Consider the following 14,514-nt stretch of genomic DNA (forward strand, 5'->3'; position numbering starts at 1 on the left):
TGGTAGATTGTGCACCGCTCCATCATAGGAGATATTTATTGCTGCTATGCCAATTACAGGGATAAGCTCTTTAGTGTAAGTTCTCAGCTTGCTATGAATAGGGTTCAGCTTGGGCCTTTGTGCCTTGCTGCATCACAGCCTCTCGAAGGCCTTTATGCTCATGATAGACTGACTCGCACCCACGTCCAATTCCATGGATACTGGAATTCCATTCAGTTCAACTTTTAACATGATCGGTGGACATTTCGTGGTGAAGGTGTGTACCCCGTACACTTCTGCCTCCTCGGTTCAAGTCTCTAGTTCAGTTAGATCTACCATCAATCGGTCTTCCTCCGCAACATGGTGGTTTGCAAGGTTTGCAGCTCGTCTGCACATTCGCTGGAGGTGTCCCATTGTTCCGCAGCCTTTGCACGCATAGTGTTTGAAGCGGCATTGATGGGCTCGATGATCACGTCTGCAGCGCCAACAAGATGTTAATTGCCCCGCAGTCATCTGAGGTCATGCAGTTGCATATGCATGTGCATTCCTGCCTGAAAACGACGTTACTTTGTATACTTGCTGATGCATCTTTATGCTGCAAAATTTGTTTGGTGTCATCGCTGGTGGACATAAATGCCTGGGCTATCGTTATGGCTTTGCTCAGGTTCGCTGTTTCAACAGTCAATAGTTTGCGAAGGATAACCTCATGGCCAGTGCCAAGCACAAAAAAGTCTCTAGATTTTGCTCCAGGAATCCACCGAATTCGCAATATCCTGCAAGGCGCCTTAGTTCGGCGATGTAGCTCACCACCTCCTGGTCTTCAGAACGATGACATGTATAAAATCGATACCTTGCCATAAGAACGCTCTCCTTCAGATTTAGGTGCTCCCAGACCAGCGTACCGTTCTTCATACGATTTGGTTGTTGGTTTCACCGGCGCAAGAAGATTCTTCATGGTGCCATAGGTTGTTGCCCCACAGACGGTGAGGAGGATCGCCCTTCGTTTGGCAGCGTTCTCATTCCCTTCCAACTCGTTGGCCACGAAGTATTGGTCGAGTTGCTCCACAAAGGCTTCCCAATCGGCCTCTTCTGAGAATTTCTCCAGGATACCAACAGTTCTCTGCATTTTCGCGTGATGGTTCGTTATCTATTACTCGTCGCCAGTTGTTATGTCTCAAAGAAAGCAATGTGACTGAGTACTACAGACTTGAGTAAGTGTGACCTTGGTCTCTTTATTCTGACTCCAGAGTGCTTGCATGGGAGGCCTGCTTATATGCAGGGATCCCTTGGGACTCCAACAGATGCGCCCTCTGCTGGCGGTAGAATGCTGGTTACAAGGTTTTGCATACATAACAGAGAAGAGTGTTGGTATAATGACAGAGCCTTGCTTCACCCTGGTCTGTATGTGAATTGAGTCTGTGGTGAATCCGTTGGTCAGGATCATGACTTGCAAGTCATCGTGAAGCAGTCGGAGGATGGTGACAAACTTTTGAGGGTAGCCGAATTTGAGGAGGACATTCCATAATCCCTCATGGTAGAGTGTCGAAGGCCTTTGTGAGGTCAAAGAAGACCATGTACAGAGATTGGTGTTGTTCCCTGCATTTCTCTTGAATTTGTTGCGCGGTGAAGATCATGTCCTTTGCGCCCCTTTATGGGCGGAATCCGCTTGCGACCCTGGGAGGAGTTCTTCAGCCACAGGGAGATTGAGGAGGATTCTTACGATGACTTTCCCTGTGGCAGACAGCAGGGAAACTCCTCTGTAATTACTGCAATCGGACTTGTCCCCTTTCTTGAAGATGGCCACGATTACAGTGTCTCTGAGATCCCCTGGCATGCACTCCTCCTTCCCAATAAGAGAAATGAGTTCATGTATTCACGCCAATAATGCTTCTCCGCCACGTTTTAATGCTTTGGCGGGGATTCCATCTGCTCTTGAGGCCTTGTTGTTCTTCATTTGTCAGATGGCCTTTTCAATCTCATGCCCGGATGGGGTTATACTGAGGTGGTGCTGGGTAGCATGCTGCGGGATGGACTCGAGTACACTCACGTCGAAGACGGAGTCTCGGTTAAGGAGACCTTTGAAGAGCTCCTTCCAGCCGGCACTAACTGCCTCGTTCTTTGGCCCGCAGTGGGGTAGGACGTTGGGTGCTTAGGCCTTGAATGTGCTCACCGATAACGTTATTATGTAACCCAGTAGAGGGAAGCCTGAGGCCTGTAACCCAGTCGATGGGTCACTGAGGCCTGTAACCCAGTCGATGGGTCACTGAGGCCTGTAACCCAGTCGATGGGTCACTGAGGTCTGTAACCCAGTCCATGGGTCACTGAGGCCTGTAACCCAGTCGATGGGTCACTGAGGTCTGTAACCCAGTCCATGGGTCACTGAGGCCTGTAACCCAGTCGATGGCTCACTGAGGCCTGTAACCCAGTCCATGGGTCACTGAGGCCTGTAACCCAGTCCATGGGTCACTGAGGCCTGTAACCCAGTCGATGGGTCACTAAGGCCTGTAACGCAGTCGAGGGGGTCTGAGGCCTATAAACTAGTCAATGGTCATTGAGGCCTGTATCAAATCAGTCAAACTTCCCTCTCACAATTTATAACCAGATTCCATTAAACGAGGATCCTCCTGTGGCACTATTAACCACAACTGCACACATGATAACCCAGAAAGCTTTGGAAAAATCTGCAAGTACTTTGAGGCCATCAGGGGGAAGTATGTAGGACATTCCCGTTGCTCCCACTCATTTCACCATCAATAGAAACTCCTGCAAGATTTTTTTTCCAAATAAAAAGCAAGTGGATGCATTATTAAAACTTATCACTCACTTAAATATCGCAAAGCATTAAAGGCAGCTGCAAGGCAGCAGGGCTCCGGAAAATGCTGCCAGAGCACATCTGAACAGGAGTAGGATCATGGCTTCAATTTGGACTTTGTTACGTTGAAGATGGAAACCTTAATAATTCCATGTTAAAAAAAACAAAGAAGTTGAAGGAATAGACTTACATTTAAATATTAGATTTTTTAGTGACCCCGCCACACAGCACTGCCCCCCGATTATCAAAATCCACGACGAGGCCTTGGACCATTTCCCATACCTCAGGAGCCTACTATCAGCAAGGGCAGACATCAATGCCGAGGTCCAACACCGCCTCCAGTCTGCTATTGCAGCCTTCGGTCGCCTGAGGAAGAGTGTTTCAAGACCAGAACCTCAAATCCAGCACCAAGCTTATGGTGTACAGGGCAGTAGTGATACCCGCCCTCCTATATAGCTCAGAGACGTGGACTATATACAACAGACAACTCAAAACTCTGGAGAAGTACTACCAGTGCTGCCTCTGCAAGATCCTGCAATTCCACTGGGAGGATAGACATAGAAACATAGAAAATAGGTGCAGGAGTAGGCCATTCGGCCCTTCGAGCCTGCACCAATGTCAGTGTCCTCAGCTCGATCAGCTCCATTGGGCGGCCACATCGTCTGCAAGCCCGACACGAGACTCCCAAAGCAAGCGCTCTACGCGGAGCTTCGACACGGCAAGCAAGCCCAAGGTGGGCAGATGAAACACTTCAAGGACACCCTCAAAGCCTCCTTGATAAAGTGCAACATTCCCACCCACTCCTGGGAATCCCAGGCCCACGACCGCCCAAAATGGAAGAAGAGCATCTGGGAGGGTACTGAGCACCTCGAGTCCTATCACCGAGAACAAGCAGAAACCAAGCATAGACGGCGGAAGGAGCATGCGTCAACCCAGTCTCCCCACCCACCCTTTCCTTCAATCACTGTCTGCCCCATCTGTGACAGAGACTGTAATTCCCGCATTGGACTGTACAGTCATCTGAGAACTCACTTTTAGAGTGGAAGCAAGTCTTCCTTGACTCCGAGGGACTGCCTATAATGATGTTGAAGCTGCACAGTTAGGAAGCAAGGGGCGTGAAACAAGAGCAACCCATTCAACTCATACGGTCATTTAGGCCTTCTGTTTCAGGAGTTGCATTGCCTGTCTCCCACCTCTATCTTGTCCATCTGTGACTAGCTTTTACCAGCCACAATTGAGCTAGATGTGGCAGCTGCCTGAAAGGACAGAAATCAATTAATTCATATTTTTCCTCCTCCAAATTTCTCTCCCGAAGGCAGAGACAAATGCTGGAATATACAGTACTTAAGATGCCTTGCTTTAGAAACCAATCTTCAAGCGACTATCAGGAAACAGACTGTGGAGTCATAACATAGTATGATTCTGTCTTTGCCTAGCATGTAATTATGCGCGGGCACACTCTTACACTCATGTGCGTACACACACAGCCGCTAAGAAACGCGTGCACACACATACAGCCACACTCGCATGCATGCAATCTTCCAGCACGGTTATGAGAGAATGATCAGCAGTAAGTAACATGTGATTTTTCCTTCCCCCACAACCAACGAGCTCCGAGACCACCTCTACCCTCACTGCAATCCCTTCTGAGGCCACCTAACTCAGACTAGAGATCGTACTTTGGACCTTTCTAGTCTGTGAGGCACACGTTGACAATGCATTTATCCGTTGGGGCATCAGGGGACCTCATGGTTTTGTTCTCATTGGCAATGTAACGGTTTCGATTACAGAAATTCCTATTCTCGGAAAATCATTAATCTATGAGTAATATTTTAAAATACAAGGGATAGAATAGTGGTTTCCATGGTATTTTCATACTAACCTGGTGAAATCCCAGATAATCCTGAATTGTATGGGAAACATAGAAAATAAGTCCATCTGCTGTGATGACCAGGACAAATCCATTAAGAGCCTATAAGGAAAACCAATACGGAAATGAGTATTAATGGTCAGTGCAAACTGGAAATAAAAGTAAAGATAAAACTACACCAGGTATATAAATCAACAGTTTTACCAATAAATATACGAATGAAAATTTTGGGAATATAGCAGACTCAGTTGGTGCAATATTTCAATTTGAGACATTCCCTCAACATCAGTAAACACTACAGCAATCTTCGAATTAGGCAACAGGTTAGATCCAAACTTGGCAAGTGAGTCAGTCAGTCTGCAAGCTTGCAGAAGCTGCTAAATATAAAGTTGTTATAAGCCTCGATTAAACTACTTATTTAATTTATTCAATGCTACATTATTAGAAATTCTAAATATAACATTACACTAGCAGATTGCAGAGTCAAACTGGATAAGGGCAGGGGGCATAATCTCTGGACAAGCGGGTACAACTAGGGATAATTGAGACACAACAGCTGCAGCCTATGTGCACAAAGGGATAATTGATTAGGGCATATACATCTGCAGAGTTAACTTTGGGTCGTACGTATACACAGGACAACAGCCAGGAGATGCACTGAGAACTTTTGGGTTTCCAATCACAAAGATCCACAACCAAATGATGAACCATTTCAGAACCCAACAGGTAGCCACCCTAAATACTGGTTTCCACTTTAAACCAAGGCTTGTAAATTTAGCAAGGGGCCAGAATGCTATAAAATTCTTACAGGGCTTGACAGGGTAGATGCTGAGAGGCTGGTTCGCCTGGCTGAAGAGCCTAGAACCAGGGGGTCATGGTCTCAAGATAAGTGGTCAGCCATTTAGGACTGAGATGAAGAGAAATTTCTTCATTCAGAATTCTCTACCCCAGAGAGCTGTCTCAGTTGGTGAGTACATTCAAGACAGAGATTGATAGATTTTTGGGTGCTAAGAGAATCAAGGGATATTGGGATCGGATGGGAAAGTGGAGGTGTTGTAGATGATCAGCTATGATCTTATTGAATGGCGGAACAGGTTTGAGGGGTCGCATGGCCTACTCCTGCTCCTATTTCTTATGTTCTTGCTTGAGGTACAATCTAAACACAATTCAACCAATGTTGGCCGTACAGTGCAGGATGCTTCTTTGATAGGGTTTCTGCGAGTTGGTAAAATGCTTTCCTCTGGGTTCAAGCTGCCTCCCAGGACTTTAAATGCAAAATCTCGCTGGCCACTCCTGTGTAGTACCGAGGGAGTGCTGATCCTGATCTCTATGGCTCAGTGCTTTTAAACCATGCTACTGGCTCAGTACGATACAGGATAGTGTCTTTAGACACCAAGCAATACCCTAACACACCGAGCATAAACAACAACAACAACTCGTATTTATATAGCACCTTTAACATAGTAAAACGTCCCAAGGTACTTCACAGGAGTATAATGAGATGAAATGTTTGACACTGAGCCACAGAAGGAGAAATCAGGGCAGTGACCAAAAGCTTGATCAAAGAGGTAGGTTTTAAGGAACGTCTTGAAGGAGGAAAGAGAGAGAGAGCCAGAGAGTATTAGGCAGGGAATTCCAGAGCTTAGGGCCTCGGCAACAGAAGGCAGGGCCACCAATGGTTGAGCGATTATAATCAGGGATGCTCCAGAGGGCAGAATTAGAGGAGCGCAGACATCTCGGAGGGTTGTGGGGCTGGAGGAGATTACAGAGCTAGGGAGGAGCGAAGCCATGGAGGGATTTGAAAACAAGGGTGAGAATTTTGAAATTGAGGCTTTGCTTAACCGGGAGCCAATGTAGGTCAGCAAGCACAGGGGTGATGGGTGAGCGAACTTGGTGTGAGTGAGGACACGGGCTGCCAAGTTTTGGATCACGTCTAGTTTATGTAGGGTAAAATGTGGGAGGCCAGCCAGGAATGCGTTGGAATAGTCAAGTCTAGAGATACCAAAGCATGGATGAGGGCTTCAGCAGCCGATGAGCTGAGGCAAGAATGGAGACGGGCAATGTTATGGAGGTGGAAATAGGCGGTCTTAATTATGTTGCGGATATGTGGTCGAAAGCTCATTTCTGGGTCAAATATGACACCAAGATTGCGAACAGTCTGGTTCAGACAGAAGTTGGGGAGAGGGATGGAGTCAGTGACTAGGGAACAGAGTTTGTGGTGGGTACCAAAAGCAATGGCTCTGGTATTCCCAATATTCAATAAACTCTGTACTACATTAGGCAATGCCACCAGGGGCAACATTTTTTTTTTTAAATGAGATCCTCAACAATTTGATTATTGACTTTTGTCATCTACTTGCCCAGGGGTCCTGGAATGTGTACATGTCTCATCGCCCAAGTAACAATAGCAGCTGCACTTCCAAGTAATTCAGTGTGTGAAGCACTTTGGGATGCTTTGATGTAATAAGGCATTATATATAAATCTATTAATTATTGGCAGCTTGGTTTAGTTGTAGCACACTCTCCTCTAACTCGGAAGGGTGTAAACTCAAGCACCATTCCATGACTTGAACACATGAGCTCGTGGAACTCTAGTGCAGTACTTAGGATGTGCTGTGTTGCTGGTCTTTCATATGAAAAACTAGAGATCCCATCCATCTGTAGAGGTGGATATTAAAGGATCCCATGGCATTATTTGAGGAGTAGAGAGTTCCCCCAGGGCTACTGATCAACATCCCTTGTTCAACCACCATTAGATTGACTGACTATTCGTTCATCCCCTGTAGGATATCTTGCTATTCTTAAACCAACTGCTACAGTTGCTCCTTAACAGCTGTTAGTACACTTCAAAGAAATCCATTGAATATAAAGAGCTGTGTGATGTTTCTGAGGGCTGTGATAAGATACTATTGTAAATACAGCTAACACAGGTTGCACACTATGGGGTAGACTTTAACTTTATGCGATAATGCAAAATGGGTGATAGTGAATCAGCAGCCCGGTTTACATCTCTCCTGATGATAATGAATCGGCTGCCGATTCACTATCACCCACTTTACACTATCACACAAAGTCAAAATCTACCCCAAGATCTTCCAAATGAGGGAGCAGCGAGTATTCGGCTTTTCAATTGGACTGGAGCATGCTAATCCAGTGTTGCAGGATTCAGTGCAGATTATGTAGAGCCACAAGAATGGTTGTAGACATGAGGAGTTTGTGATCGCAAAAGTAACTCACCCGAGCGTCGAACCTTTAAACCTCTCCATGTCTCTTTCCTCGTTTAAGACGCTCCTTAAAACCTACCTCTTTGACCAAGCTGCCTTTATGTGGCTCAGCGTCAAATTTTATTTGATAACACTCCTGTGAAGCGCCTTGGGACATTTTACTAGGTTAAAGGTGCTATATAAATGCAAGTTGTTGTGGAAGTCCATCAGCATACAAACACATTTAGCAGCATTGGTATGCTAACAGAGTATCATCTGTACCCTTTAACTTTCTCCACTCTTTTCTTTAAGATGCTGACCCTTGCTGGGATAGAATTCCACAGGAGCCAACAGCTCCCTGATACCTCACCCAAGTTGCCCATTCTTCACATTTAAACCAGAACTGGGTCAGCAGGCTATACCTTCATATATACTCGATGTTCAACAGAAGTCAGTAATCAGGAGAGGGAAGCGAAGGGATGTGTACAGTAAAAGAGATGGGTATGGTAGCACAGTGGTCACGTTGTGGTCATAGATATGGTAACGTAGTGGTTATGTTACTGAACTAGTAATCCAGAGAATGAGAGTTCAAATCCCACCATGGCAGAGAGTGAAATTCAATGTAGTTTTTAAAAAAAATCTGGAAATAAAAAAATTGGTACTAGTACCATGAAGAGGTTACAGAGACAGGGAGAAGTGAGGCTATGGAGGGATTTTAACTCATCTTTAACATTGAAATAATGGGCTCAATTTTGGCCAGGAGTTTCTCCGTTTTTTTTTGAGTAACCTGCTTTTCCTGGCGTAACTTAAAAATCCCCAGTTTCCTCAATTTGCACTTAGTTAAGTTTTTTTTAAGGTTAGTTTTTTTTCTCAAAAGGGGGCGTTACCAGCCACCTACACCAGTTCTGCCCATTTAGGCAACTTTGGCCAGCTAATAGTTACTCCATTTCTACTTAGGCCAGAGTATGAGGCCACTTGAGAAAACCCTTGTGGAGAGATAAAGAAATCGGTGCAGGTAAGTACATCGGAGGCCATTCGGCCTGGGCTAGGGACAGGACAACACACCGGGAGGCCACTCAGCCAGGGCTAGGGGCGGGCAGGAGAACTGATAGAAATCACCAACAGGCAGGAGCACTCTCAGTTCTCCTGCCCGCCTCTAGCCCTGGTTGAGTGGCCGCCCGGTGCGATCGATCTCTTAGTGCTCCTGCCCACCGGTGATTTCTATCAGTTCTCCTGCCTAGCCCTAGCCGAGTGGCCTCCTGGTGCGATCGATCTCTTAGAAATCACCGGCAAGCAGGAGCACTAAGAGATCAATCGCCCCTCCCCCTTTTAATCTTTTCTCCAGTGAAACAAAGTTCAGTTCTGTCTCTCTCCGCATTGCTTGCACCTGAGAATCATCTCTTAGCGCCTTTCTCTGTATCCTAGCTAGCTTTAAGAGCGAGAGCATTAACACATAAGCCCTGAGTGAATTGATGAATAAAATACAAGCAAGCAAGATATTCTACCTCAGAAATTCGGTCACGAAGACACAAGCAGCTCTTTAATGGCCGATTGCCAACTCGCAGAGCTACTGCGTTTGCGCGGACATCACTAATCCCCAGTGCACATGTGCAGACGTCCCGGCACATTTTCCAGCGCAGAACGACTGACCACATTGCCGACTGCAGTGATGAGGCTAGATAGCGGCCAAAGTTCCAACATTTTTTTTCGGCGTATCTCGGAACGTACATAAGCGGCGCAACTCCAGTAAGTGCGCCGATAAACGGGCTCCGCCAAAATTGAGCCCAATGACTCCGTTTTCACAATAGAAACCTGCCAGACACTAAAAGAAAATTAAACTCGAGGAAACCCCACTGTCCTTACCCAGTCTGGCCTATATGCAACTCTCAAGTCCCACACCAACATGGTTATTTCTAACCACCCTGTGAAGTGGTCTAGCAAGCCACTCAGTTGTATTGAACTAAGGGCCACCTTCTTAGGGCAACCAGTGATGAGAAACGACGGCCTTGCCAGTGATACCCATATCCAAAGAATGAAAAAAAAAGCCCGAGTTTATTTTGCGCCTACCGATCCCCAGGGGCACCAATGCCTCAACCACTGCTCTATCTGAACTCAGCTAGCTCAGCATAATCTGCGGATTGAATGTGGGACCTTCCCAACACACCACATGACACATTTACCAACTGAAGTTTGGAGTGGGAAGGGGATGGGGAAAGAGAGCTGGAAAGGGAGATGTCAACACTGTTATAAATTGTGCCCTTTCAATCTGTAATTCGCCCTGGTAGGTCTGCCTTTCTGACATTTTAAAAGCTAGAAATCCATGACTCACAAAGCTTTTTGACAAACAACTAAGCCCCGTACCGGCAAAAGAATTTATTTTATCCTGAGCTGCTCGCTGGCAGAGAATTCAATCGTGAGAATTCTTACAGTAATAAAAAAGATACATTTTGACAAAAACTGTTCTTTGGGAGAGGAAGAAAAAGAGAAACAATATTTTTCCTAGCATGTTGCCAAAACTGACAAGTCAAACCATTTTTCTTACTGCCAAGTTCTGCACTCCTGTTATTAATAAGACATTATTTTAAAACAAAACTTTATTGGATGATGTCATGTATGTAACCTTCATGTAACTGTAACCTTCATAACAACACTGCATACTGTATACACGTAAGAAATGCACACCTTGACCACAGGGGTTGAACTTGTGGGAGACACTCCTCACCTAGTCATTCAGGTATATAAAGGACGGTCCCACGCAGGGTCATGACTTCTTGGTCCTGTGAATAAAGGTTAAGGTCACAGAGTGACCTTGTCTGCAGAATGTGCCTTGTGTGAATTTATAGTAGTGTGTAAGTACATTACATTTGGCGACGAGAAACGGGAATCAACGACTCACGAGAATGCCCACCCGTAGCACAGAGGAACGGTACTGTGTTGGTGAGGACTGGGACGATTTCATTGAGAGGCTCCAGCAGAGCTTTGTCACAAAGGACTGGCTGGGAGATGTAGCGGCTGACAAACGAAGGGCACATCTACTGACTAGCTGTGGACCTAAGACATACTCGCTGATGAAAGACCTGCTCGCACCCGAGAAGCCGCCGGACAAAACCTTTGAAGAGCTCAGCAAACTGATCGGTGAGCACCTCAAACCGGCGAGCAGTATACACATGGCCCGACACCAATTCTATACACACCGACGTCGGGTAGGACAGAGCATACCGGACTTCGTTGCGGACCTTCGGCGCTTGGCCAGTCTCTAAGTTCACAGACGCCTATAGGGGGGGGATGTTAAGGGATTTCTTTACTGAGGGCATTGGTCATGCCGGGATTTTCAGAAAGCTAATTGAGACCAAGGACTTGACCTGAGAAGCGGCGGCGTTGATGGCTCAGACCTTCATGGCGGGGGAGGAGGAAACCAAGGTAATATACGTGCGCAACTCTGCTTCCAACGTGGCGATGGATCAGGCAGTTAACATTATAAACGCGACTCAGGCAGGCAAGGGCAATTCGACACCACCCAGGCAGCAACAGACTCTAGAGTGGGTCCTCAACAGAGACAATGGCAGGTTGAACGGACATTTACGCCATCACGGTGGACAATGCGTCCTGGGATGGGGCCATTGACAACCATTAACAGAGTGCTCAAGAGTAATCAAAGAGACAAGCAGAGAGGAATGCCTGGTAACAGCCCTTTTGTTCACAACGATCTCAGTCATGCTGAAGGTGCAGGGGCAGACATGTTGCAAAAACCTGTAGATTTCAACAATTTATCTGTAGAAATTGTAACTTCAGTGGACATTTAGCCAGAATGTGCTGGAAGCCTGCAGCGAGGCTAATTTACGAGGCAGATGGACCAAAAGAGGTGTCTGCAAGGCAGGTTGATACTTGGGACAAAGCAATGGACGCTGAAGTTCAGCGGGTTCATGTGGCAAACATCCAGAGCTCATATACCAAAACGCCACCTATAATGGTGAAAGTCCTATTAAACGGCATCCCGGTATGCATGGAGCTGGACACAGGGGCCAGCCAGTCACTTATGAATGCCCAACAATTCGAGAAACTATGGCCACTCAGAGCTAGCAGGCACAAACTGGAACGCATTGAGATGCAGCTACGGACGTACACCAAAGAGATCATCCCAGTGCGAGGCAGTGCAATGTTGGTGGTCACACATAATGGATCAGAGAACCGGCTGCCTCTCTGGATTGTCCCGGGAAATGGTCCCGCGCTTTTGGGGAGGAGCTGGCTAGCCGAGATGAACTGGAAATGGGGGGATGTGCACGCCATTTTATCTGTGAAGCGAAGTTCATGCTCACAGGTCCTACAGAAATTTGAATCACTATTTCAACCTGGTGTCGGGACTTTCAAAGGTACCAAAGTAGTGATACGCATCGCTCCAGACGCCAGACCAGTGCACCACAAAGCCAGAGCTGTGCCGTATGTGATGCGGGAGAAATTTGAGAGTGAGTTGGATAGGTTGCGAAGAGAGAGCATAATTTCACCCGTTGAATTCAGCGACTGGGCAAGCCCCATCGTTCCTGTCCTAAAAGCGGATGGCTCGGTCATGATCTGTGGCGACTACAAGGCCACTATCAACCGAGTGTCACTACAAGACCAATATCCGCTTCCGAGAGCGGAGGATCTTTTTGCCACGCTGGCAGGCAGCAAGCTGTTCACCAAGTTGGACCTCACTTCAGCCTACATGACCCAGGAATTGGTCAAAGAATCCAAGCTATTGACCACCATCACCACGCACAAGGGGCTGTTTGTCTACAACAGATATCCGTTTGGCATTCGATCAGCGGCCGCTATCTTTCAAAGGAACATGGAAAGCCTGCTCAAATCCATCCCTGGAACAACTGTATTTCTGGACGACATCCTTATCATGGGTCGAGACACCGAGGAACACCTCCACAACCGGGAGGAGGTGCTAAGCCGACTGGACCGGGTAGGCTTGCGACTAAAGAAGTCTAAGTGTGTGTTTTTGGCCCCAGAGGTCAAGTTTTTGGGCAGGAGGGTTGCAGCAGACGGGATCTGGCCTACCGAATCCAAAACGGAGGCGATTCGTCGTGCGCCCAGACCCGGCAACACATCGGAGTTGCGTTCATTTCTGGGATTCTTGAACTATTTTGGGAACTTTCTGCCGATCGCAAGCATTGTTGGAGCTGCTACACGTGCTCCTGCGTAAGGGTTGTGATGGTTTTGGGGGGACTGTCAGGAACGGGCTTCCAATCGGGCAGAGAACCTGCTTTGTTCTAATAAGCTGTTGACTCTGTACAACCCCTGTAAGAAATTGGTTTTGACATGTGATGCATCATCCTATGGGGTTGGGTGCGTGTTGCAGCAGAGGAATGATGAGAGCCAACTCCAACCTGTGGCTTATGCCTCCAGGTCGCTCTCCCAAGCAGAACGGGGATATGGGATGGTTGAAAAGCAAGCACTCGCATGTGTCTACGGGGTGAAAAAGATGTATTAGTATCTTTTTGGCAGAAGGTTCGAGTTAGAAACGGACCACAAGCCGTTAACATTCCTGTTGTCAGACAGCAAAGCTGTCAATGCCAATGCGTCAGCTCACATACAGCGATGGGCTTTCACGCTGGCTGCATATGACTACACCATATGGCAATGGCCAGGCACCGAAAATTGCACTGACGCGCTCAGCAGGCTTCCACTGGCCACCACTGAGGGGGCAGCGGAGCAAAGCGCTGAGATGGTCATGGCCGTTGAAGCCTTTGCCAGATCAAAATCTGGACCAACAGAAATGTGTCCTGACTGGGGATTGGGCATCCGCACACGGAGCATGCCCCGAGGAGGTCAGACCATTTCACAGACGGATGGATGAGCTCTCCATCCAAGCTGACTGCCTACTATGGGGCAGCCGGGTAGTCATGCCTCAGAAGAGAAGTGAAGCATTCATCAGGGAACTCCACAGCGAGCACCCAGGCATCGTGCTAATGAAGGCCATTGCCCGGTCACATGTATAGTGGCCGGGAATTGACTCAGACCTGGAACATTGTGTTCGCAGGTGCACGACGTGTGCCCAGCTGGGCAATGCCCCCAGGGAGGCCCCACTCAGCCCGTGGCCCTGGCCCACCAGGCCATGGTCACATATTCACGTAGACTACGTGGGCCCGTTCATGGGAAAAATGTTTCTCATTGTTGTTGATGCGTACTCGAAATGGATCGAGTGCATCATATTGAATTCGTGTACGACATCCACCACTGTGGAGAGTCTGCGTGCAGTCTTTGCGACCCACGGCTTGCCGGACATCCTGATTAGCGACAACGGCCCGTGTTTCACTAGCTATGAATTCCGGGAGTTCATGTCGGGTAATGGCATCAAACATGTCAGGACGGCACCGTTCAAGCCGGCTTCCAATGGCCAGGTGGAACATGCGGTCCCAATCATAAAACAGGGCATGCTCTGGATTCAAGGACCCTCCCTTCAATGCCGTCTATCGCGCCTCCTGCTGGCTTATAGGTTCTGACCGCATTCGCTCACGGGAGTCCCGCCCACGGAACTACTCATGAAACGTACACTTAAAACTCGGCTGTCCCTCATTCATCCTGTCCTGTCAGACATTGTTGAGGGCAAGTGCTAGTCCCAAAATAAGTGCCATGACTGAAACTCAAAGGGGAGATGTATAGAA

The 14,514-nt window shown here is 47.4% G+C and overlaps 1 protein-coding gene across 1 annotated transcript in view; it reads right to left on the reverse strand.

The window, feature by feature from the left end:
* Window positions 1-14,514, reverse strand: part of ahr1b (aryl hydrocarbon receptor 1b) — a 287,517-nt gene that overhangs the window by 112,604 nt on the left and 160,399 nt on the right. Inside the window, exon 4 of the mRNA XM_070876056.1 lies at window positions 4,674-4,763. Within this exon, the coding sequence (XP_070732157.1) occupies window positions 4,674-4,763 (90 nt within the window). The remainder of the gene's footprint in view (window positions 1-4,673; window positions 4,764-14,514) is intronic.

This window comes from Pristiophorus japonicus, chromosome 3 (genome assembly GCF_044704955.1).
Source record: "Pristiophorus japonicus isolate sPriJap1 chromosome 3, sPriJap1.hap1, whole genome shotgun sequence".
NCBI classification, from domain to species: domain Eukaryota; kingdom Metazoa; phylum Chordata; class Chondrichthyes; family Pristiophoridae; genus Pristiophorus; species Pristiophorus japonicus.